Source organism: Aphidius gifuensis, linkage group LG5 (assembly GCF_014905175.1).
Source record: "Aphidius gifuensis isolate YNYX2018 linkage group LG5, ASM1490517v1, whole genome shotgun sequence".
NCBI lineage: Eukaryota > Metazoa > Arthropoda > Insecta > Hymenoptera > Braconidae > Aphidius > Aphidius gifuensis.
In genome coordinates this window covers 21,164,576-21,192,104 of record NC_057792.1, presented here as the reverse complement: position 1 = coordinate 21,192,104, position 27,529 = coordinate 21,164,576, and the positions used below count along the sequence as shown (strand labels likewise).

General features: G+C 25.0%; 2 protein-coding genes across 2 annotated transcripts in view; one reads left to right on the top strand and one right to left on the bottom strand.

Moving 5' to 3' along the window:
* The window catches only part of LOC122858486 (neuronal acetylcholine receptor subunit alpha-7-like), a 75,613-nt gene that overhangs the window by 38,308 nt on the left and 9,776 nt on the right, over nucleotides 1-27,529 (bottom strand). The window contains exon 2 of the mRNA XM_044161417.1: nucleotides 8,416-8,558. Coding sequence (XP_044017352.1) covers nucleotides 8,416-8,558 — 143 coding nt within the window. The remainder of the gene's footprint in view (nucleotides 1-8,415; nucleotides 8,559-27,529) is intronic.
* LOC122858485 (neprilysin-2-like) lies at nucleotides 14,817-18,138 on the top strand. Its single transcript, XM_044161416.1, has 6 exons — nucleotides 14,817-14,988; nucleotides 15,341-15,460; nucleotides 15,548-16,936; nucleotides 17,014-17,100; nucleotides 17,166-17,329; nucleotides 17,391-18,138. Exons 1-6 carry the CDS (start codon nucleotides 14,979-14,981, stop codon nucleotides 17,730-17,732), a joined length of 2,112 nt encoding a protein of 703 aa, XP_044017351.1. The 5' UTR covers nucleotides 14,817-14,978; the 3' UTR covers nucleotides 17,733-18,138.

Below are 27,529 nucleotides of genomic sequence, written 5' to 3'. Positions count from 1 at the left end.
ACAAACATCATCGGTCTTCCGGACATTTGATTGGTCATTGTTTTTTTCTCACTTACTCTCATACAAATTTCTTTCTGTTTGCCTTTTTCTATTATTTTTTTATTTATTTCGTTAGCAACGAAAAAACAAAAAAAAAGAGCGCGTAAACAAAATTTTTTTTGATATTTTTGATATTTTTTTTTTTTTTAATTGACATATTAAGCTAGCACAACTTTCTTAATAATCATCGGATCTTAATGCAATTGGGCTCAAAATTTTGTGCGAATTATGTGTTTTTTATGTGTGAAGAAATAAATTTGGAAGAAAATTTTTTTAAATATTTTTTATATTTTTTTTTTAAATTCACATATTAAGCTAGCACAACTTTTTAAATAATCAGTGGATTTTAATGCAATTGGGCTTAAAATTTTGTGCGAATTATGTGTTTTCTATGTGTGAAGAAATGAATTTGAGAGAAAATTTTTTTAAATATTTTTTATATTTTTTTTAAAAATTGACATATTGAGCTAGCACAACTTTTTTAATAATCATCGGATCTCGATGCAATTGGGCTCAAAATTTTGTGCGAATTATGTGTTTTTTATGTGTAAGAAAATAAATTTGAAAGAAAATTTTTTTTTTATTTTTTACATTTTTTTTAAAAATTCACATATTAAGCTAGCACAACTTTCTCAATAATCATCGGATCTCGATGCAATTGGGCTTGAAATTTTGTGCGAATTATGTGTTTTTTATGTGTGAAGAAATAAATTTGAAAGGAAATTTTTTAAAATATTTTTGATATTTTTTTTTTTTTTAATTGACATATTAAGCTAGCACAACTTTCTTAATAATCATCGGATCTTAATGCAATTGGGCTCAAAATTTTGTGCGAATTATGTGTTTTTTATGTGTGAAGAAATAAATTTGAAAGGAAATTTTTTAAAATATTTTTTATATTTTTTTTTAAAATTGACATATTAAGCTAGCACAACTTTTTTAATAATCATCGGATCTCGACGCAATTGGGCTTAAAATTTTGTCCGAATTATGTGTTTTTTATGTGTGAAGAAATAAATTTGAAAGAAAATTTTTTTTTTATTTTTTACATTTTTTTTTAAAATTGACATATTAAGCTAGCACAACTTTTTTAATAATTATTAGATCTCGATGCGATTGGGCTCAAAATTTTGTGCGAATTATGTGTTTTTTATGTGTGAAGAAATAATTCAAAAACAAAATTTTTTTAAATATTTTTTATATTTTTTTTAAAACTGACATATTAAGGTAGCACAACTTTTTTATTAATTATTAGATCTTGATGTTATTAGACTAAGAATTACGCGTGAATTATGTGTGATTTATGTGTAAATAAATTAAAAAAATTTTTCGTCAATTTATTCATTCTTTTTTTTTTTATATGATAATACTTGTGTTTATAAAATCAATGAACAATGAACTTTTTAGAAGGTATAGATACACGCGCGCGTAGCGCGCCAATGTGCTCGTATTTATAAAAAATTCAACAACAAAAATAAAGCTAAACTGTTTGTGTTGAAAAAATTATAAATAATTTTTAAGAGATAATTTAAAAAAAAGAATAAATTAAATGACAATTGTTAATTATTTATAAAAAAAAAATATATATTATTTGATGACTGATGATTGGGTAAATATTTGATGCAATAATAATTCACATCTGTCATTGAAAATATATATCCATAAATTGAGTACGATTTCAAAGATTGATTTGAATGTAATCATGAAACGAGGTAATATTGACAAATATCATACTGAGTAAATATTTTTTCGTATGTATCCATAACTAGACCTTCATTATACCAACATTAAATAATAATATATGATAATCTATTTTCATTTTATCTGATAATTGAAATGTAAATATTTATCATGTTGATTTTAACTAACTAAAATTTATGTTAAAACAGTTTAAATCTCGGATAAAAGTTTTTTTTTTTTTTTTTTCAAAATTACTAGATAATAAATTCAAATAACATGAAAATATATATTCAAATTTATTTCATATTTTAATAATAAAATTTTGTAATATATACCATTGATATTTAAATTTTTAAATTAAATTTTATATCATTGATAAAAATAATTCAATAAATTATATTGACATTTTTTTTTTTTATTTTTCAATCATCTAAATGTATTAGCTGGAGAAAAAAAAATGAATCAATTAAATTGGCTACTTTGATTGATGTCTGGGTTTGTTTTAAAACGTCAAAATAAATTGAGTCACATATAGAAAAATAAAAAAAAAAATAAAACAAAGTTAATTGAAGGAAGCGTTGATATTCCGGCAATTGGATATTTCCGGTTGGTTCCGAAAACTTGATTCGTTCTGGGTTAGTTTGATACGAGCAATGTTTGTATAAATATATATATACAGTAAGCTTAATGTACATTTATACATAGATAATACTAAAGCTCAGAATGACCGTATAACGACATTACAGAGCTCATCACATAGCATGCCTCGATCGTTTCGTTAATCGAACGTAGAAATTTCTCCCCATGGTACTTAAAGTCACCTTTTATACATGTATACTCTCTATAAGCTCCGAACAATCCCCAATTTAACGAAAAATAAATAAAAAACAAATAAAAAAAATAAAATAAACTGATGCATCAATTTTTATTTAATGAGCATCATTCATGTCAAATGTCAGTAAGTTTGATCAAAAATTAATTTAAATTCAGACACATAAATTATGTTGATGATGATGATGATGATCGAGTGATAAATCAATAACTCCCCGTTAAAATCATTTTATTTCACCATCTAATTTATTTATCCTATTTTTATTTTCATTTCATTCCCTAAGATTCTTGAAGATAAACGATTTCACTGAGTTAACGTCAAATGCTGTCGATACCCAGAGGGTCTTGGTGATCGATCCATGATTTCTTCGTCTTGATATGTGCAAGAGATGAAATTTTTCTTGATGGACCTGCTCTATCCAATTACGATGAAAGAAATTATACTTTTATTTATTTTTTTTTTTCTTTACAACCTCATTTTATTTTTTCTCCACTTGAATTTATTTTTATTTTTTTATTTATATTTATTTTCTTTATAACGATATTATATTATTATTCCAAGTTAATTATTATTATTTTATCTGTGATTTATACTCTTTGTATTTTTTATTTTTAACATTTCTTATCTTATGATATTTTTGTCTTTTTGTGTCACGAAGGAGTGCTCTATGGTAGATGGGTTCGTTTGCAGTTCGACAGTGGGAAAACTTTGAAAAGTAGTCACAAGGGGTGTTTTTTTTTTTTTTTTATTGTGGGCACATAACTGGTCACGTACTGAAGCCACTGCCAGTCCGAACCTTATTAACGTAATACGTGCCACAGCATTGTAAACGAAGCTTGAGGCATTTTCACATCACACTCCATATTTTACATTCTTCCAGCGATTCTTTTCATATTTTTTTTTCTTCTTTCCTTTATTTATTTATCCTTCTTTCATTCTTATCTGTTCGATTTGAAATTGCAACTTTGAATTATATAAATATTTTTACATGCGACCAGTAGACGCCTTGTATCTTTTCCCCAAAGAGAGCCAAAATATATGTATACATAGAAAAATAATAATAATAGTAAATAGTAAATAGTCAAAAAAAGAAAGGGTTTAAAAATATAATAATAAAAATGGTAAAGAGTAAGAGAAAGATGCACTTGGGCTTGCCAAAAAGCAAATCACTCGTGCGATGCTTTTAGTTTTCACCGACAGGAACTGCGGGAAAGTATGTTGCAAAAGTGTGGTTTTCGTAGCAAGAAAAATAGCACAGCCTTCTTTCATTACTCGGCTTTTCTACTGACTGCTGCTTTACATGTGAATACACATATATATGTATATGTATATACTTGCAAATCAAAAATGACTAAAGCAAAAAAAAAAAAAGTAAAAAAGAAAACTTTAAAGAATTTTTTTTTCTCAGTTAAAAGAGAAAAAAAAAATTCAAAAAATAAATTTTATTATATATCATCCCGTGAAATATAATTTAACGGGAAAAATTGTTTTTTTTTTTCGTTTTTTTATAAAAGAGTGCCAAAAGTTTTTCGATGTTGATGCAGTAAATTTACCATCCTCTTTGAAAATATATATTTTATAAAATTATGTATACATTTACTTGGCAATTAACGATTTACTAGTAAGTTAAAAACTTTGCGTCAATTTTCATATTAAAACTCTCTATGGATTCTAGTTAATTTGTGGTTGTACTTAATTTGCGGTTAAAAAAGTTGTACGAGTCGATGAAGGCAAGTATCAAGGGAGTAAAAATTCAACTCTCCCTTAAATTCTCCCTCTTGTCCCTCTTTTTTTTTTTTTTTTTTTTCTATTTGATATTTCTGCTTCTCAGCCAATCCTTTTTGTCATCGGCCTCTTGGGAAAAATATTCAAGGGAACCCAGTCAACTAATGTTAAATAAGAGAAAAGTCAACTCTCTCTTTCTCTTTCTACACTTGACTCTCGTCATTGCTCGTTTCTCGTTCATTTATTTTTTATTTCTTTTAAATTTTTCATTTTTATTCTCTTTTTTTAAAAACAAACCGATAAAACTAACGATTGACTGGAGACTAATTAGGCACACTGTTCACACATACAGAAAATAATAAAAAAAACTTTGCTTTTTTTTATTTTAAATGTCCCAAGTGTAATTTTTTTACCCTCACTTATTTCTTTTATTTTTTTTTTATTAATTTCTATTTTTTTTTTTTTTTTCATATAACTCACACTCGAGTGGCTCATACTACTGTACTTTCAACTTGTTTATTATTATGTGTGTTAGAGTTCAGTCTGTTGGTAGCTATTTTTATTATTTTTTTTTTTTTGTTTTTCTTATCCACTGTAACTTGAACTTTGTATAAAATTTTATTATCAAATTGCATAGGTCGAAAGGGAGAGGGGCGTGCATATATGTATTCACTTGAAACTTTATATATGTACACGTATTATTTTATTATACTTTTTTTATTTATTTTTTTTTTTCAATTGTATTTTTGACCTCTATTTCACTATGTTCGTTTGGATTCCACAAAATTTTTTTTACTCGTTAGTTCTTTTTTTTTTTTTTATTTTGTTTTTTGTAGAAATTTTTTTCTTGCACGCGGCGTTTTCCAGCTAATGAACGGACGAAAGTATCGGAAAAAAGTAAATGTAGGGCGTGGTGGGATGATGGTGGAAAAAATATAAAGAGAAAAAAAAAGATGAAAAAAAAAAAACGAAGAGGAATATAACATGAGAAACGTAAAATAGGTTAAAAATTATTAGACTCAAGAAAAAAAACAGTGATATAGCTGAATGAAGAAAAACGTAATTTGGTAGTATATATATTTGTAAGAAAACAAAGTGTGCCATTATCTTTCTATGCCATTAAAAAAAATTCAACGCACAAGAGAAAATATCCGCGATATTACCAACGAAATAAAAAAAACTTTCAACCATAAGAAACAGAATAAACAAAGAAATATAAAATTAAAAAAACCAGGCTTTGCTTATGCATTTTCCAGACGTAAAAAATTAATTAAATTTTGAGAATTAAATATCTGGTTTACAGTCCAAATTTACAAGCCATTGATATTATTTATTTTTTAAATAAAAGCTTGAATAAATATATTTTTTCTATCACAAGTGCTAAAATATTATTTTCATGTCTGACTAAATCTTGACTTGTTCCACTTGTGCCAATTGAATTTACAGTAATAAAAATAAAATTTTAACAATTTAAATTTTCTATAAAAAGTCAAATGAAATTTGACCAGCCTAAAGTCACTTGACCATTTTCAAATGACCAGTGTCCAATAGCCAAAAAAATAAATAAATAAAAAAAAAATAATTTATATTTATTTAAATAATAACAACACAGCTAAATTGATTTTTATCAACAGACATGGTTTACCCACCACCACTACTGCATACATAAAAATTTTAATATTTTCCATTTTGTTTGAATTTTTTTTTCCACACAATATTTCATGTTTTTCCATATTTATTTAATTTTATTTTTGGTGTTTCTTTTTTAAGAATAGAGTAAAAAAAATTTATACTATTTCAAGCATAACGGTTGAATGGAAAAATAAAAAAGAAATATAACCGAGTGGAAGAGTGAGCAACTGTCGAGGACCATGTGCTTTCTGCCGAATAGCCACCACCTCGTGAGTTCCGGGCTTTTCGGAAATTGAAACGACGTTCGAGGCAACGCCTGCTGCTACTGTTACTATTATTTCCTTTCACATTCATGAATAATATATACACACACACATACACACACATGCAAAATATATATAGATTAATGTATTATATGCACAGATATATATTTTGTAGGGTACACACGTGCTTCATATTGAAAGGACAATATTACAACCATCCATCTAAAATAATCTAACCAAGATAAAATAATAATAAAATAAATAAATAATATCATGCATTCAAAAATTCATGAAAATACAATTCTACATTTAATTGAAAATAAAAACATTGATAAAATTTCATTAAATTTTTTATATATAATTATTATCAATGTTTATTTTAATTAATTTTCAAAATTTTTACATTTTAAATAAACACTTGTGATGCTTCATTGATAGGTAATAATAACAAGCAAAAAATTATGTAAACACATGTTGGAATATGTAATTAATCAATACATGTAAACATATATTAAATGATTTAAAAAAAAAATAAAATTTAAAAGTTGTGGATTTATGTCTGTTCGATAACAGCCACAAATAACTATGTAACAACGACCAGACGCCAATCAATACACCACGTTCCCACCTATCCTCGACCGTAACATCGACTGACAGGGATGAAAAGAAAAATAAAAAAAAAGTAATTTAAAAAATAAATATAATAATAATGACATGATGAAACCTTAAATATAGAATTGACGAGGATACACAAAAAAAAAAAAGTTTTTCTGCTGCGATTCTCTCTTGGGTTTCAACATTGTTATACATTTTTTTATTTACTTTTTATGACACTTTGTAACACGTGCTTTTTTAGAAACAGAAAACTACAAGAAAATATGCAAAAAAAAAAAAATAGTTTAGTAACCAAGAATCATTATATAAAAAAAAAAAGTTTTGCGTTTTTGAATAATGTTTCTTTGATTGATCACAACACTGAATATATTAATATATTAAATATTCTATTATTCAAAATGTTTTCATGTACTGTGCGAATAATAAAAATACAAAATCTAGTGTACTGAATTTTTATCTTTTCTCTATTATAAAAACGACAACTGTCATGGGCCTTCTTGTCATTTTTTTTCTTTTTTTTTAAATTAAATAAATGACTCTTCATTTTTCGATGATATTTCATTTTCAAGTTTTAATTGTAATAAAAATTCTCCTGAAAAAACGCATTGATAGATATTTTTAAAACTTGTCCAGTAAACAGAGGTAAATTTCAACTATCTCCAAAAAAATTTTCATCGTTGGCCAAGCATTAATTATTGCTAAAAAAATTAAATTCTATTTTCAAATTTTCTCGAAAAAATAAAAAAAAATAAAAATAGCCAAAAAGCAATAATAAGAATTACATTCAAAACCATGTAATTAGTATTATTAAATTTTAGTATAACAAAAAACTCGCTTTTCAGTCTCGTACATAAAAAAAGACAAGAAATAAAAATAAAAAAAAATAAAAAATTCAGCGCTTAGAAGAAAAACATTGATGAGTTGCACAATGTCGTTGGCTAGCCTTTGTTTATTTAAATGTCACTTTTTCATAGCAAACATTCACATACAAATAAAAACAATCGATCGTGCGTGAATTTAACTTTTTTTATTTTTCTTTTAGCTCAAATATTTTCAGTTCTTTTTCATCTTTCAAATGATTTTTTTGTGTATTTTGTGTGCTAAAAACTTTTTCTCAGTATATTTTTTATATTTCTTCTTTATATTATACTTTTTTATTTTTCCTTCTATCTCGTCAAGAAAATAATAAAGACCATATACGCAAGCTCCATACATTTATCTAAAAATATGAAAGACTGTTGACGACAGTGCTGCTGTTCTGTACAGTAGTACATGTTCCCAACGATTCATTTATAAAATACAGACGAGATACGTCGCCACACTGTTATCATTATAATTTTCTTTTTTATATTTTATTTTTTTATATATTTTTCAGTTGACGCTAGGTGAATATACAGGGGATGATGGACGTATGCTCATCATACCTGTTTACATGCACATTTTTAATCCTCATGAAATTTATTTTCTTCCAACATAATAATAAACATGTATGAGCTTTTTTCCCCCCGACTATGCATTTCATGTGTGATAATAAATTATCCAATAGAAAGCTTTAAATATTTTTAAAACAATTTGCATTGTTTTGATTTTTTAAATTATTTTTTTATAATGGAAATTAATTTGACTTACCACGTCGATTATTTGCATTAAAGTTAGACCAAAGCTCAAAGCAAGAGGCTCAGACTCGTTAAACACTGGTCGCTCCAGCACATTGTAAGGCTCCAGAAGATCATTCAACAATTTTTTCTCGTGAATACCGCCACTTACCAGCCCTGCAAATATAAAATTAAAATTATTAATAAAATTTTTTTTATATTTAAAGCTGTTATAATATTTAAATTTTTATATTGTAACAAAAAAAAAAATGATAATAATATTTTAATCTCTAATTATATATCATTCTATATAGATTCAAGTTTTTTTATTTTTATTAATCTCATAAGTTAAAGTATATTTTTTATTATCAGTTATTTATTACGGGTATCAAGTTTTTATTTATGTTCAATCGAGAAGCTTAATAGTTTTTAAAAGTCTCAATTTTTACACCAACTATTTTTTTATAACAAATAAATTTTATACTTTCTTATTAACTATTTTTTTTTTCTTTTGCTATTTTATTTTCTAATTCTTTTTGTTGTAATTTTGTCTTTTATTTATTTTTTTTTTTTCTGTGTGTGTGTGCATAGGGGTGGAGCTTTTTTTTTTATCTAACTGACTCTAAAACTTTACAATCATCTCTTATCCTACACTGACCACCTTTCTTTCCAATCTTTGTTTTAACCCCAAACACACACAGCTATATATTTTATTTTTCTCAGGGTTTGTTAAAGTTAATGATCGCACATTGATGGCCATCACTGACCTTACTCAAAGACCATGAGGTTCAATCGTTCAGTGAAACAAGAAAATATCTATTCCAACGAAAAAATAAAAGTAAAAAACAAAACAAAAAGTAAAAATAAAAAAAAACTTTTAAAAAACAAACTTGGATGGATGGATTTGATGGGTGATAAAAAGCACTGATGGAATCTTTCAACACCCCGTTGAATACAGAAACTGATAAATATTTATAAAGTGCTTTTCATTATTTTATTTTTTACAGTTCATTTTGTTTTTTTTTTTTTTTCAACTATTTTTTATTTATTTATATATATTTTTTTTTTCCAAACTTTTATTTTTTTTTAGTTTCATCGACCTTCAAAGCCGTCATGATGAATATTTCAGAATGAGCGTGGGTGAAAAAAAATGAGAAAAAAATTGAGAGACTACCCACACAGTGTTTTTTTTTATTTTTTATTTTTCCACAAAACCACGCACTCTTTTGGATTGAGGGTGATGAAAAAATTCGAAATAAAGACTTCCAGGTTTCTGTAAATTTTTAGTCAAACAATTAAAATATCAATTATTAAATAATGACGCAAATTTATCATTTAAATGATATTTTTTTTCATTAAAATTTTAAGTAAAAAAAAAAAAATGAAATAAAAAGAGCTTTTTAAATAAATTGGCAATTTCATTGACCATTACTCGCAATGTGTATCCTCGTTATTTTTCGTTTATACTATACAAAAACAAATTTCTTTTACCTCAAACATAAGCCAACTTGCAAAATGTCCAATAGCTCAGTGTACAAACTACCACTATTCTAACATTAGATAAATTGCTGTGCTCAAGTTACGCCTTGGGCACTTTTCCACCTGGCTTCAACGTAATTTTATATCCTCCAATATTTATTATATTTATTATATTTATTATATTTATTGTCCTGTATATATAACAAACACATCAACATTCTCCAAACTACTTTTTCAGGATCAAGACTCTTAACATTATTGTACACAGCAACAAACATTTTTATTTTTATTTTTTTTTCAACTTAACAAATCACTTGAGACTTTTACGTTAATCAAAAAATTTTTTTTATATTATACAATTATTTTGTTTGGAACTTTTTAAATTTATTTTACATCAAATTATTTGCGAGGAAAAATAAATGAAAAAATTGATTATTTGTCAAGAAAATAATTAACAGATAAATAAAATAATAATTTGATGAATAAATTTATAAAATTATTATAAAAGAAAAGATAATTACTTTAGCTATAACTTTTTGAAAATGTTTCTATGAATAGTCAAAAGTTTTCATCTTTTACTTGGATTAAATGTACATAGTCTGTAACACCCACATCTTAGTACCAAGCACGTATTGCAGTACAATTTTGCATTATATTAACAACGTTCAACCTATATATTTTTAGTTGGATATTAACATTACCGTGTTCTTGTGATAAACTCTCATTTAACACTTTGACTTTAAGCAGATTAATCTATATATATTTTATTATTTTTAATTATTCTTTACACTATATTTTTTATCTAATAAAAAAATATATTAAATGCAATTTAATTATTCTCAATTTTCATTATAAATATTTATTTTACCATTTAAATTATGGGAAAATTATTATTTTTTTTTTTTTGCCTTTTAAAATGAGCAAGTATTTAAATACTTGTAAAATATTTTTAGTGCATTTTATAATATAGATAAACAAATATGTGATGAAAAAAAAATTAGAGGTCATTGACATTAAAAGAGGATTTTTATTTTTAAAATTTATAAACCCGAAAATTGTATAGTTGATAAGAAATCTCGTGGGTTCGAATGAATAGAAAGTAACATTCCCAGAATTCTACTACCTGCTGATAAAAAAATGGGAAGATCGACACATCTAATACGGGATTTCCTTCATTGATTGGTCCATTCGAATTTTATTATCTTTGAAAACCGGAATAGCAGCATTTCGGTAAAGTTCTAGTTTATTGAAAGATTATATTTTTCTTCAAAATATATTCTTTTTTCTCAAATCCATTTGAACCATCTCCACAAAAGTATCAATTGATAGAATTTATTTTTATTTTAATATTATTATTTGTGTTGAAATTTTTTTATTTAAATAATTTTTTGTCGCTGATAAAATCAATTAGCTAGTAAAAAATAAAATAAATATTTTTTTTCCTTTTAGTCAACATTTAAAATTGTCTTTTGAATGAAAAAAATTGTGTGGATAAAAAAAAATAATAAAAGAAAATTGGCGCCATAAATATCTACAATGTTAAAAAGTAAGTGTAATTATTTTATTTTTTATTCTACTCGTAAATCAAGCTATGAATTTATGACAAAAGAATTTTTTTTGTAATTTAAAATAACTCAATTATTATCAATAAATTGATCATATAAAATATTGAAAAAAAAGACTAATTTTCTTTTATTTACTTGGTTAATTGAAAAAATAAAATGTCTTTTAGAAATATCAACATTTCAATGTGGTGTAATGGTACTGCAGATCTTTTCGTTCGTAAATCCTGGAGCCGGACTTCCGCCTGGTTTGAAAGCATCCATACCCTTTGACCCATCTATCGACAACGTAGAAACCAACGATTTATGTTTAACATCCGTGTGCAATCAAACTGGTATGTGAAAAAAAAAAAAAAACATTTACACAAAGTCAACTGAAAAATTGACAAAATAGCCACGACAAAAATATAAAAATCTAAATGAAAAATAAATATTTAAATTCTACAGCTCTGGAAATACTGGATAACATGAATCCCGAAATCCAGCCATGTGATAATTTTTATAATTTTGCATGTGGTAATTTCATAAAGAAAAAATCAATTCCAAATGACAAAACACAAATACATTCATTTGCAATATTGAGAAAAGAAATAAAAAAACAAATTCAAACAGCAATTGAAATACCAATAACTCCTGAAGAGCCAAAAATATTTAAAATAATAAAAACATTTTACAAATCTTGTATGAACACAAGTGCAATTGAAAAAGCAGGTCTTGAACCAATTATAAAAATAATGGATAGCATTGGAGGATGGCCAGTCGTTGCAACAAACAATTGGAATGAAAATAAATTTAGTGTATTAAATGCATCTGTTCAATTATTTGAATTTGGTATTGATTTAGATTCTAAAAATAGTACTAAAAAAATCATAGTACTTGATCAACCAACACTTGGACTACCACGTAAATATTTGTTACAAAATTTTGATGATAAAATTATCAAGGCTTATTATGATTACATGGTGGACATTGCAGTTTTATTTGGTGCAAATTTAGATACAGCTAAGCATGATCTAATGAAAGTGTTGATATTAGAAAAAGAAATTGCAAGAATTAGTTTACCAGAAGAGGAAAAACGTAATATGACTCTTAAATATAATCCAATGACAATTAAAAATTTTACAAAATTATATCCAGCAATTCCATTGAGGCATTGTCTTCAAATATATTTTCCTGGAAGTGTCATCATTGATGATGATGAAGAGGTAATTAATGTTGCAGCACCAAAATACTTTGAAGAGCTTAACAACCTCATTGGTAATATTACCAGAAAAACAATGTCTAATTATGTTAATTGGATATTTGTCAGATCTAAGGTTGAATATTTAAATGAAAAAGTTCGTAATCGTCAATTAGAATTTCATAAAATTCTCAGTGGTGTTACTGAGAAGGAATCAAGAACAGACGAGTGTATTTCCATAATTACACATAGATTTCCACTTATACTAAGTGCATTGTATGTACAAAATTATTTTACAGATGAGGCTAAAAAAAATGCTGTTAAAATTGTAGCTGATATACGTGAACAGTTTGATAAACTTATTGAAAAAGTTGACTGGATGGATGATGAAACAAAATTAAATGCACTTGAAAAATCAAAATTAATGGCTAGTTATGTTGCTTATTCTGATGAATTGAGGGATAATTTAAAAATTGGCAAATTTTATGAAAATTTTGAATTGATGGATAATAATTTTTTGAATAATATGTTTATAACAGCAAGTTTTCATTATAAACATTCACTTGAAACATTTAAAGAGCCATTTATTAAAAATGACTGGAAAAATCGTGTTAATCCAGCAATTGTTAATGCTTTTTATTCACCATCTGGAAATTACATTGGTAAATAAATAAAAGTTTGAAATAATTTGCTAGTATTTTTTGATAATTATTATTTTTTTTTTTATTTAGAAATTCCAGCAGGTATTCTTCAAGGTGTATTTTTTAATAACGAACGACCGAAATATATGAATTATGGAGCAATCGGATTTGTCATTGGTCAGTAATATTTATAAATTTATTTTTATAAAAATTATTTTAATTTAAAATTTAGTTGAGATATTAATTATTTATCATTTAAAAAAAGAATTGGATCATTATAATTAAAAATGAAAAACTTAAAATTGTATAAGAAATGAAAAAAATATCAATAATTTTATTTTTTTTCATTCAATTGGTCAATTATAAATGAAATATTCAAATAAATATTAAATCGTGTTAATAAATAACTAAATAAATTTATTTTAGGTCACGAAGTTACACATGGTTTTGATGATATCGGAAGACAATATGATAAAAATGGAAATGTCATTGATTGGTGGAAACCTTCAACAAAAGCTCAATTTTTAAAAAAAGCTCAATGTATAATAAACCATTATGGTAATTATACAGTTCAAAAAATACAACAAAATGTAATTAATTTAATTTAACATATCCTTTTAATTTTTCTAATTAATTTGTGTTTAAATAATTTTTTTTCTTTTTCTAGTTGAATGGAATTTTAACTCAGGGTGAAAATATAGCTGATATTGGTGGTATTAAAGGTGCATATTTTGCTTATCTAAATTGGATTGAAAAAAATGGACAAGAGCCACGATTAAATGGTCTTGAAAAATATTCACCGAAACAAATGTTTTGGATAAGTGCTGCAAATTCTTGGTGTTCAAAAATACGTCCAGAAGCACTTAAAAATCAAGTTATGAATAATCCTCATAGTCCAGCTGAATACAGAATTATTGGGCCACTTTCAAATATTCCTGAATTTTCAAATGATTTTAATTGTCCAGTTGATTCACCAATGAGCGCCAAAAATAAATGTAGTGTTTGGTAATAATTATTATATTTCAATAAAATTAATTATTTATTATATTTTGTTTTTTATTTTTAAAAATAAAGCTTCCATCTTGTTTACCAAATATAACTCTCAATAAAAAATAGATATAAAAAAAGCTATTAAATAATTTGAAATAGAAAATAAAATAAAAAGAAAATTTCCTAGATGTCAGGGCTCATCAGAAATCAACACTTGCCATGAAGGATTTTGTAGTTTAATTTGTTGAATCCAGCAAAGTCTGACAAATCAAGTTTGTAGTCCTTGTCCTTGACCGTGCTCTATAAATTTCGATTGAATTGGAGTTTAAACAATTCCACAGTGACCAAATAAATCAGCACCTTGTTAAAGTTTAAAACAACGAGTTTTACTTGTTCATTTAATTGTAAACATCTTGAGTCTTTCTCTGTTTTCTTGTCGCCCTCCCTACTCTATTATTATCATCATCATCTTCACAAACATGTGAAAGTCTTTCTGTTCCACTTTGATTTCTCAGCCAAGTAGGCCATTAAACTCTTTCAATCTTGATATGAAAATCAGTTGCCATTCATATTTGGTATCGACAACAACGCCATGACTTTACGAATAGAAAGTTTTAAAATTTATTGAAAACATTGTTCATCAAGTTTTACAGTGTTAATATTAAATGAATAAAATCATCATCATTTAAATTTAAAAATAAAAGTTACATTTTTTTTTTTTTTTCTCTACATAAAACAATCCACAATGAAACAAAGTAAGTGTTTTTATTATTTTAGTATCAACAATTCCAATAGTAAAAAAATAATTTAAAATAAAAAATAAACATCATAAAATTAGTCATTAACTTGTGTGTCATCACATAAAGATTGCTTTTATGTTCAACTATTGTTTATAAAACATTTCTCAAATAATCAACAAAAAAACTATATAGTTAATTGACTAGGTCAAATAAAAGTAAAACTATTATGTCATCAAAAAAATTTACAGTTAGTTAAACTCAAAAAATAAAACACATTCAATCTTTTTATGATGACAACAAGTAAATGCATTTAAAAAAACTTGACAAGCATAAATTGATTATTATTTTTACACAAACTCACACACAGAAATACTGTATTTTGGTATTTTAATTTTACAATCATTTGACATTATTTGTGGACTTCCAAATGAATATAAATTACAATCAACAAATGCACCATGTTCAACATCAACATGTCAACAAACTGGTAATTAAAAAAATAGAAAATAGTATTTATTTTTCAACTTGATAAATGATTATTATTAATTTTTTTTGTTTTTTTTTTTATTGTTAGCCAAACAGGTAATGTTAAACATGAACAATAAAATAGATCCATGTGAAAATTTTTATAAATTTGCATGTGGAGGTTTTCTTGAATCAACAATTATTCCAAAAGATGAAACTCAAGTTAATGCTCGTTCAGAACTGAACAATAAAATTGATGAACAAATAAGAACAATGCTTGATAAGAAAAATTCAAATGAAATAAAATCATTTAAACTTGCCAAAGATTTGTATGAATTTTGTATGAACACAAGTGCAATTGAAGAACAAGGCTTACAGCCATATATTGAATTGATAAAACAAAAAGGTGGCTGGCCAGTTTTAAACAACACAAACTGGAATGAAACAGAGCTAAATACCAAAAAATCAAAAGCTAAATTTTTTACTATTAAAATTGATATTGATGTTAACAATAGTACAAAAAAAATAATAGTTATAGATCAGCCAACACTTGGTTTGTCAGAAAAATATTTTTCCAAAGGTATTCATGATAAAATAGTCAATGCATATTACAATTATATGGTTGATATTGCTGTGATTTTTGGTGCCAATGAGCAACAAGCACAAGTAGAATTAAAAAAAGTATTATTATTAGAAATGAACATTGCTAGAATATTTGTTTCATCTGAAAAACGTCGTAATAGAACATTGCTACATAATCCAATGACAATTAATGAATTTACAAAACGTTATCCATTTATTCCTTTGGAGTATATGTTGAAAAAAAAATTTCCATCGACAATTAGAATGCATAGTAATGAAATCATTGATGTTATGGTACCGAGTTACTTTAGAAATTTAGAAGGAGTGCTAAATAACGTCACAGCAAGAACCATGGCAAATTATGCAATGTGGAAAGAAGTACGATCAATACTGATTTATTTGAATGAAAAAATTCGTAACAGGCAGCTGGATTATTTGTCAACAATAACTGGACAAACTGAAAACAAACCACGATGGAAAAAGTGTATTTCAATTGTTAAAAATTATTTTCCTCATGCAATTGGTGCATTGTATATTAAAAATTACGTTGATAAAAATGTCAAAAGTAATGTTGAAATAATTGTCATGAATATTCGTAATAAATTTGATGAGTTAATTAAAAAAGCTGATTGGATGGATGATGTAACGAGGCAACATGCACTTGATAAATCCAAAGAATTAACTAGTTATGTTGGCTATCCAGAAGAGCTTCAAAATAATTCAATGATTGAGGAACTTTATAATGGTCTTGAATTGACAGATAAAACATTACTTGGTAATATTTTTATTCTAGATAAATTTCGTGAAGAATGTGAGTGTAGAAAATTTCGACAACCTTATGATAAAAAAAATTGGAAAACTCGAATGAGTCCATTTATTGTCAATGCAAGATATACACCGTCTGAAAATACAATTCGTAAGTTGATTTATTTACAAAATCATGGTTTATTATTTTTTTTTTTTTTATTGATTTATAAATTTTTATTGATCTAGAGTTACCAGCTGGAATTCTTCAGGGTATATTTTTTAATAATAAACTTCCAAAGTACATGAATTACGGTGCAATTGGATTCATCATAGGTAAGTTTAATTTTATTTTCCAATTAAATGTACAGTTAATAATTAATGTGCTTGGTTATTTTAAGGTCATGAAATTACTCATGGGTTTGATGATAAAGGAAGACAATTTGATAAACAAGGAAATTTAGTTGAATGGTGGAATCCATCTACCAAAATTAAATTCATTGAAAAAGCACAGTGTGTTATTGATCAGTACAATAATTATACTGTTGAAGAAGTTGGACAAAATGTATGTATCAAATTAATTTAAAGACAATAATAATATTTTTTTAATTATTTTCTATTTTTAGATTAATGGAGTTAATACACAGGGTGAAAATATTGCTGATATTAGTGGAATTAAAGAAGCATATTTAGCTTATTTAACCTGGACAAATAAGCATGGACAAGAAGCGAGAATATTGGGTCTTGAAAATTACACACCAAGACAAATGTTTTGGATAAGCGCTGCAAATGTTAGATGTAAAAAAATGAGACTGGAGGCATTGAAAAATCGTGTTATAAATAATGTACATAGTCCAGATGAGTACAGAATAATTGGACCGTTATCAAACATGCCAGAATTTTCAAGGGATTTTAATTGTCCAGAAAATTCACCAATGAATTCAAAAAATAAATGCAGTATTTGGTGATGAATCATCATCAATAAAAATATCTAAATTATTAAATTTCGAAATACAAAAATAAATATTATAATTTTTTGTTATTTAAATGAGACATTTTTATCACACGGTTGAATGTACTAAAAGTCAATGTGTACTATCTCAAAAAGTATGTGGTTTTGTATGTGGTACATATGTGGCTATTCCTCCACCCTGTTATATCACCACAACATAAAATCTAAATGACGCGTACAAGCACCTATACGAGAGGCAAATAAATTATCCCACAAATACTTACTTCAATAGTAAAAGCTCAAAAAATATATAACCAATCAATTCACGATTACATTGTCATACAAAAAAATATAAAAATAATAATATTGACTTTATGTCTTGTTATACACACGCAAATAGAAAATTGAAAAATTTATTTCATTCGGGTTTTATTTTTATGATCTTCATAAAACACATCTGTTTGGGTGAATAATTTTTTTCAATTATTGATAATTTCATTTACAAAATATTTATAAAAAACAAATTGAAATAAAATATTTTTTAAATTATTAAATTCAACATATAATTTTAATACTTTTTTATGTATTAAAAAAATTAAATATATTTAAAGAAACAAATAAATTATATATTCTTCTGACACTCGGGTGATAACAGTATAAAAGTTTTACGAAATTTTATGTGTTTTCTCTCATATATGACGATGTTTGTAAACACACAACTAAGTAGATATAATATGCAGATGCACACGCAAGTACGAAAAAAAATGTAAATTAATAATTTTAAAAATATGCAAGTAGTTATTTTAAAATTAAAATGTAGTTCATAAAATTATATGTAATTTTTGTTTTAAATAATTTAATTTTTGCATATTTAAGATATTTGTTTAATTTTGATTTTCATATAAAATCCTGTAATTTATTTCTTTGAAGATATTCGATTTTTTTAAATGTAAAAAATATATTTTTTTATACTGCGACGGCGCAGGTATGAGAAAAAAAAAATTACTCGGTGGGTTATAACGTGAAATGTACCAGACAGTGTATACTTTTTTTTTTTTTTTTTTTTTCTACCCTCTTTGTCCCTTCAACCCTCAACAAACTAACGGTTTTCTTTTCTTTCATCGAGGGCAGTGGACGCGATCGATGAAGAAAAAGTGACAGCCAACGTTGGCCGTCGCACATTTCGCTTGAAGTGACACCGATAAAGACAAAAAATATTAAAAAGTAAAAAAAAAAAATCTAAAAAAGAGAAAAAAAAATATATATAAATGAAGATTGAAGACCACATCGAGAACATGTGTTTCTTTTACTCTTTAAAAAAGAAGGAAAAGAATAAAAAAAATCCATCAACTGGTGCGTGTGTTAATTCGATTTTCTACCCTTGCAATTTTTTTTTTTTTTTTTTTCATTAATGTCCTATATTTTACCACTCAATTTTTTATTTTTTTTCATTTAATCGTAAACTGTCTGACACTTGACAAAAAAATACATGTATCAAGTTTTCCCTTTTTTGAAGTATTTCCATTGATCCCCCCAACAATTTAAATTTCCTTCTAAATTTAAAAAACACTGATAGGGTAGATTCAACTAATTTTCATTCCACGTATTATATAACTGATGGAAAAATAAATTTAAGGGGATGTTATATAAATTGGTCTGATGAATAATTATATTTTTATATTTAGGGTAAATTTATAAATTTGAAAAAATATTGTTTGTAATAAATTTTAAATTATGAAAATTGTTATAAAACAATTTTATTGTTTAAATAATATTTATAATTTTATTTACAAGTGTAATGAAATTTGACATAGTTTTATAAACTCGTTGATAAAATAGTTTGACGTTAAACTTTTCAATATACACACACAAAATACTTTTAATATATTTTTTTTGAATGACCATTAAATATTTATAAATAATTTAATATAGATTAAAGTCAATCAATATTTCATGATAATATTTCATCTATTTAGAAGCAAAATTTCGAGTATTTTTTATTAAATGCAGGTGGCTTTTAAAAAGTCAAAGTTTAAAAAATAAATAACGTGGGCAAGCTGAGTTTATCAAAAACAATGTCAATGCCCTTTGGGAATGTACCTTTTCGTCAAAATCTCACGTGGGCGAATTAAGCCTCACGTGATACAAAGCACTATTCACATCTAATTTTTTTTCCTTCTCTTTTTTTTCCTCCGGGTATTTTAGATGACCGTATGAAAAAAAAAATAAAAAAAATAAAACGAAAGAATTTAAAAACACAATAAAATGTCACAAACGTTTCTTTGAAATTTATTTTGAAAAAAAAAAAACAAAAAAATGTATAAACTTACACAGGAGGTCACTCGATTTTATGCAAATCTTTGTCATCCTAAATTCGTTTTATATATTTACCAATATTTTTATTTCTATTCTGGTCCCATGGCAACATTACAATTTTTATTTTTATTTTTTTCCGTTGATCTTTCTGTTATTGTATTATTAATATATATTTTTTTTTTTCATCTAACTTTGGATCATTTCTATTCTCGTCTTTCCGGCTGTCCAAAACACACAACCCCAAAAAAAATATATATTGTAACCTTTTCATCCCCTAGCTTTGACAACAATCGAATATCAAATAATGTATTTTTTTTTTTTGAATCTTCAACTAATTTATTTGCATAAATATATCAATTTAAAATATAACCAGTGGATGAAAATTTATCCAATTAATTTCAAGTGAAAAATCTGTTTATGTGACCAGACTGTGGAGTCTTGGAATGAGAAAAGATTCTAGGCATCTGTGTTCTTGTTGAAGCTGGAATGCTTCAGCAAAACTGGCATTTTCCAAGACTGTAGTTTTTTTTTTATTATTATTCATTCTCAAAACACTGGCCCCTCTCTCAACACAAGCATCGTCCCTTCGTTCAAACTTTTACAAAGGCTTTATATATTATCGTTATTTTTTAAATGTTGAAATAACGTCAAGAAAAAATTATATATAAAATGATAATAAAACAAAAAAATAATAATAATAATAAAGTTTATAAATAAACCGTTTCTCAAAGGAAACAAATTCTTTTCCAAGTTTTTTTTTCAATTTTTTTTTTCGGTATGTGTGTCTCACTTTTAACGGAAAAATATGAGAGACATTTTCCACGTTATTTGAATTTTTAATCAGCTGAGAAGGCAATGTAAAAGTTTTTTTTTTTTTTTCCTGTCATTTTATTCAATTTTTCAAGTTATCAGAAAAATGAGATTTCATGAAATATGATGATAATAATGCTGCTTTTTTTTAGAATATATTGAAAATGAATTTTCATTGCAATTGGAATCTTTTTTGAATATAATTTTTTCTATTTTTGAACGTTTATAAAATCTAAGATAAAAAAAAAAAGCTATGTATGATGTCTTGGGTATTTTTTTTATATTATTTCATTTTTTTATTTTTGAAACATTTAACTTTATAACTGAAGAATTTTATTTTTTACTTTGGCATGGAAAATATGAACACGTATATTTTGAAACTTTGTTTTGCCTTGGGCTTGAAAGAAAATATAATTTTTTATTTTCTCATTTTTTTTTTTTTGCATAAAGCTTCTTTATCTTTTTCGTTTTTTTTTTCTACTTAAATCTTGTATTTTCGTGATGTTGTTTCGAGTCAATAAGTATACATCTAAGGGAGATATTTTCCCCTCGTTTTATTAAGAAAGAAATTTCTCGTCTTTGTTGATATAAACGAATTTCCCCTGATGCCAATGTATAAATCCAAGATTGATGATCAATTTCAAATGAAAAAAAATATCTCCGTTTCAATTTTACGATGATTAATCAATGAACTACGCTGATAAGATTCCCATGAAAATATTTTTCATTGATAAATATTTAATTTAATTACATCAAAGTAATAAAGCAAAATTGTATTAAATTTTTAATAATAAATCATGTCTCAAGTACTCAAACAATATTAAATTTGTTTTTTCATATTTTAATAAAAATTATCTTTATATCAAATATAAATATTTTTTACCAACAAGCTATTTTAATGGAGTGTCAATAACCTCGAAATATGTTTACGAAAAATAATTCATAAAAAAAAAATCCACAATAAATTTCAAGTATTTAAGGATTTATAAATATGTATAGACTATTTTTTTATTTTTCCAACAATAATAATTTAAAAAAAGAAAAGATTATAAAATGTTTTATATTGGAAAATATATGTAATTTATGAAGACAGATAATATTTTTTTATTTTCAAATACGAATAATGTCTAGCTTGAATTTTAAAATTAAATTTTCCATTTTTAATTTCAATGAGAATAAAAAATTAAATAACGAGCTGAAAAAGAATACTTTTTAACACCACGTAGATGATAAAAATGTTTTTTTTTTTTTTATAATCCTTATAACCCTGCATAAATTGTCTATAAAATTTTTATCCAACTGTATATATTATTAAATATTTTCTTTAATTTTTCCAATACTCAAATTTAAAAAAGTAAAATTTGTAAAATCCAACAAGTAGTAAAATCAATTTCAATGTCTTTTGTCTCTTTCGACCCCAAAACTAATCAACTAATCAAAAAGTAAATGGAATTAACAGCATATTTTCTAAAATAAAAGGTAAATAGATTTAAAAAAAAAAAAAAGAAGGCAAATGGCAATCAATCAAGGACTATCAAGCAAGCCACTGAATAACTCTGAGGCTTTTCGTAAATCCTATTTGAGTTTGGTTTGTTGTTGTCAGTGAAAAATAAGTTTGTGTCGTATGTACACCTAGATTAGCCAAAAAGATGCACCAGATTAAAACTAGTTAATACTCTGATCCATGTTTAATGATTGATTTAATCAATGAACTCAAAATATATTTTTAAATGACCCTTTATCAACAATCTAATGGAAAAACAAATTGCCAAAAATTCATTTAAATAAACATAACAAAATCCAATATAAAAAGAAAAGAAAAAAAAAACCCTCTCATCAGAATATACATTTATTTTTTATTTTCCCTTGAGTACTTACGTAAATTAAAATATTATCCAAAAATAAAACTAAAATAAAACTATTGTTAACGTATTTTTCTTTTATTTTTTTTTTTTTATTTTTCTTTGATATACACAGTTAAATCCCCAGGCAAAACCCTAAAAGTAGGTTAATAGACTTTTATCTGTCACCAATGTCCTACAGGAGTTGAATAAAAAACCAAAAAAATAAATAAAAAGTCCCTCAGTGCAATGTATATTAAGAAAAAAAAAAAAAAATAATGCCAATTGAATAAAGTGTATGCGCGCCCCCAAGAATTATGTGTGTGTTTTGTGGTAAAATGTTTAAAAATAATATTAAAAAAAAAAAAAAAAAAAAGTAGAGATATGGTTTTTTAAAGTCAGTTCCAATACTTGCTATTGCGGATAGTGATAAATTTAACTGATCAAAGCCAACTTGAAGAGAACCTTTCGAGCAAGTTTTTCTTTCGACTTTTTTTTTTTTTTTTTTAACTTACTGCCTTTACTGGCAATTTTTTTCAGCTTATTTTTTTTTAACGTATTATTTTACTTGTTTTTTTTTTTCTTTTGGTCCTTAGGTGTGTATATATAGGGAAAAAAAAAAGAAGCAATGCTGAGGACGTTACGAAGGGGCTAAAGTTCGGCAACGAGGTAATGTACTCGAAGGAAAAATAGATTTTTCTTTTCTCAAGTGTATATCTATGTATATATATATCACCACGGTTTATGTTACAATCTATAGATTACTCGTATAAACTTGCCAGTAAAAAATATATATTTTTTTTATATAAAATTGCAACAGCAGGCGGCAACTCTCTTCTCGCCAATAACATGGCCTCCATGCCAACGACAGAAAGAGGTACTTTTTGATGTTGTAATTCCCAAATGGATATGACTTTGATATATTTTTTATATTTTTATTATATTTTTTAATTTAATTTTCATGAAATTTTACATTAGTATAATTTTTTAGTTGAATTACTAGCTTTTTTAAAAAAAAGTCTGCTTTTAAAAAAAAAAATTTCTAATTTCAGCTAGTGATATTTCTTCCTTGCTTAAATATAAATAATAATAATAACAATTTTTTTTATCAACTATTCAATTCACGATCAAAGATGTAAATCTTTAAAAAATAAAAAAAAATATATTTTTTATATTTTAGAAATTTAAATAATTTTATTTTTTTTCATTTGAAAAAAAAAAAAACTTCAAACGTTCTCATCATAAAAATCAGTGAATAGAGTAATTTTCAATACCCATGCACAGTTTGAAAATTGAAGTATACATATCTATTTTTTTTTCTCAATTGAAAATAATGTATAATATTCAAATTTTAGAATATTAAAAAAAAAAAATAATCAAATTTAAATTTATTTAATATTTAATAATCAATATATATTTATAAATATTATTTTCCATTAATTTTTAATATAATTCAAGCATGAAAGTCTGATACAACAGCAAAACACTCTATTTTTTTTTATTATTTCCATCTCCTTATATTTTTCATATCCTCTTCACTCAGAGCCCTCGGTTGTGTGTCATCTTCACCGTCCATTGCACGAGATAACCATAAAAACACCTGAACACACAGAGGTTCTCAACTCCATAAGATTTTTCAAGTAGCAAAGTAAAGTACAAAGAAAAAAAAAAAAATAACCACCACGACGACGACGAAGATGACGAAGACCACAAGTGTTCATTATTAAACACAAGAACAAATAAAATTTATATGAAATCCCTACTTAACAGTATAAATATATAAAATAAATTATCATTTATTAACAAAGACATTTTGTCAGACTCAAACGATGTGAAGAAATCCTTAGCTAAACTAATGCAACAATTATATATGCCTTGAAGCAAAATCCACAATAGGATTAAGAAATGAAAATGATCCTTTTAACTCACTCGCACTGGGGTTAATCATTTACGTTTGGATAAGCATATCACCTCATCATATATTGGATTTAACATTTCAAATTAATTTTCAACTTATAAACATCAAATTATAATATATAAATAATATTTTTTAATTTATTAATAAGCATATATGTTATACTAATTAATTTAATTAAACTTGTAACTTGTTTAATTTTATTAAAAATCAAAATTCAGTGTTGAATTGATTTTATATTTTAATTATTTATAACAAAATTATTCAAGATGATAGATAGACAGGTAGACATTGAATATAACACCTGTGAAACTACTTGAAAATTATCAATCCATCCATCGTGTTTCTCAATTGACACTCTAGTCAAAGTGCCAAAAGCTTCTTGATGGAAATTCAGGATTATACAGCAGTTTAAAGTTTTATTTTTAGATTTTTTTTTTTTTTTGAAAGTTTCTATTAATGACGTGCTGTCATTATTGTTATTATAATATATATGGAGTTTAAATTATAACCAACATGATGATTATGATGATTAACAGGAAATATTGAGTTGAACATGTTGTAACTTTTGGTATATACGGGTGGTAAATTTCAAGAGAAACTTGCACGTTTGCCTTGTCTTTTTCGAGGGCTCTTTGATGGCCTTACATATATACCGATGCCATATCACTCGAGGGTACTTTTGTGATACCATCATCATCGTCATCGTCGTCGTCATCATAATATCAATGTATGTGTATGCAGTTACTAAACAACTTGTGTGTACTCTTTTGCCCCTATATTGCTGCTACAATTGAGACACAATATATTTATTGCCGAGAGATTGCATGATGATCTAATACCTCTCTTGACTTATTGAATAATTTTTTTTTTTTTATTTTGTCTATACAGTAGGCTAACTACCAGACAATTGGGTAAGCTTGTATCTTTATTTTTATTATTATTTTTTTTAATAGAAATAAATTGATCAATAATTTTTTTCTATTTTATTTTATTGGGTTATTTATTTTTTTGGTTTTTGCAGGTTGGTTGATTAATTAAATTTTTGTGATAAATACTGTAAATTTGAGACGACGGTTTTTTATTTTTAAAGACTTCGTTGTTTAAAAATAAAAAAAAAATAATTGATTTATCAGTATTTTATGCGATGATTAAATTTTACTTTATTTTTTTTTTTTTTCTTAATTCGCATTAAATAATATTTTGTCGAGAAAAAAATTTATCTAAATTTGTCATTAAAAAATCATTTGTGCATTATGAGATATCAAGTTTATTTAATTTTTTTTTTTTTTTTTGTTAACTTGGCAATATAAAAGAAAAAAAATACTTAAAGTTGAATTTTAATTATTTTGTTTTTTGTGTTCATCTTTATTTTTTAATCAAAAAACCGATTTTCTATTTTTTTTTATTTTAAATAAACAATATTAAAAAAATTAAATTAAATTTTTATTTTTAAAAAATACGTGTTGCAATTGAAATAAACAAAATAATAAAGCGTAAAAATCAAATGAATTTAAAAAAAAATAAAATAATAATTTCATTTCTATAAAAAAAAGTCATCAAGTTTTATATTTATATATAAAAAAATAAAAATATATTTAGTAAGTGGGACATTCCCAAGACAAATAATTTTTATTGTCATTAGTATACTATCTATGATTTTTCGTATCAAAAGTATAAGAATACAACAAAAAAATATATTAATTAAAATTTCCGGCCTCCCACTAATGAAATCGTTAAGTGATCCATCACGACTATAAAACCTGATACGTTATTGACATAAATTTAGTGGAAAAAAAATTTCGACGAATAGAATACCAAAAATAAAAATAGAACTATTTTTTTTAAATCTTAAATAACGTGATGAAGTGGTTTTTATTATTGTTTATATTTTGTTACATTAATTTACTGCACTGCAAAGAATGCCCAGAAGAAAAAAAATACAACCAACATTGTGTCAATTGTGAAGATTCAAATAAAAATATTTGTAAATCAAAAGGCGGACGTTTTACATTTGTCCTCGATAAAAATAAAACACTGCGAGTAACTTGTAAAAATTCTACAGATTGGATTGACTTTGACATAAATGGATCTGATGAAAATAATAATTTGGAGATGATAATACTTGAAGATTGTCAAGTGCCAAATAACAAACAGCTATTTTCATTGTATCAACAATATAAAATAACAAATGTCAACAAATTGAGAATATTAACATACGATAATGAATATAATTATTGGAATTTAACGAGAAGCCATTTACGTGGTTTTAATAATTTAACAAAATTAAGAATCCAAGGATATTTCATTAATAAAAACTTGGCTAATGATTTGTTGTATGATTTAGAAAATTTAGAACGTCTTTACATGACTAGAAATGAATTACAAAATATTCCAGATAATTTTTTTGCATCACAAGTTAATGTAAAAGTACTTTATGTTGAAAAAAATAAAATAAATTTTATTAAAAAGAATAACTTTGTCAATCTTGTCAATCTCAAAGAATTAAGATTGCGTAATAATAATATATCTGCAATTGAAGATACCTCATTTGACAATTTGAAATTACTTGAAATTATTGATTTGAAATTTAATATGTTAAAAATATTACCAGATAATTTATTTTTACATCAAAATAATCTCACTGAATTAACATTGTCATACAATCAATTTACAAATAATTCATTAACCCCAAAACTCCTAGAAAATAAATATAAATTTATGAAATTTCGTTTATTTAAAAATCAAGAATCATTAACAACACTGGCTAATAAATTTTTATCAAATTTAAAAAGCTTGTCGAGTATTTTATTACAAAAAAATGGTTTTACATATTTACCAGATGATTTATTTTTTAACTCAACAAATATTGAGTCAATTGTTTTGAATGAAAATAATTTAAAAACCCTGCCTGTTAAAATTTTTCACAGT

Bases quoted from the DNA above. Each gene is read 5' to 3' on its own strand.
- LOC122858485 (XM_044161416.1), top strand. The intron at 17,101-17,165 runs GTAAGTTTAATT...GGTTATTTTAAG, and splicing joins TGCAATTGGATTCATCATAG to GTCATGAAATTACTCATGGG. The intron at 17,330-17,390 runs GTATGTATCAAA...TTCTATTTTTAG, and splicing joins TTGAAGAAGTTGGACAAAAT to ATTAATGGAGTTAATACACA.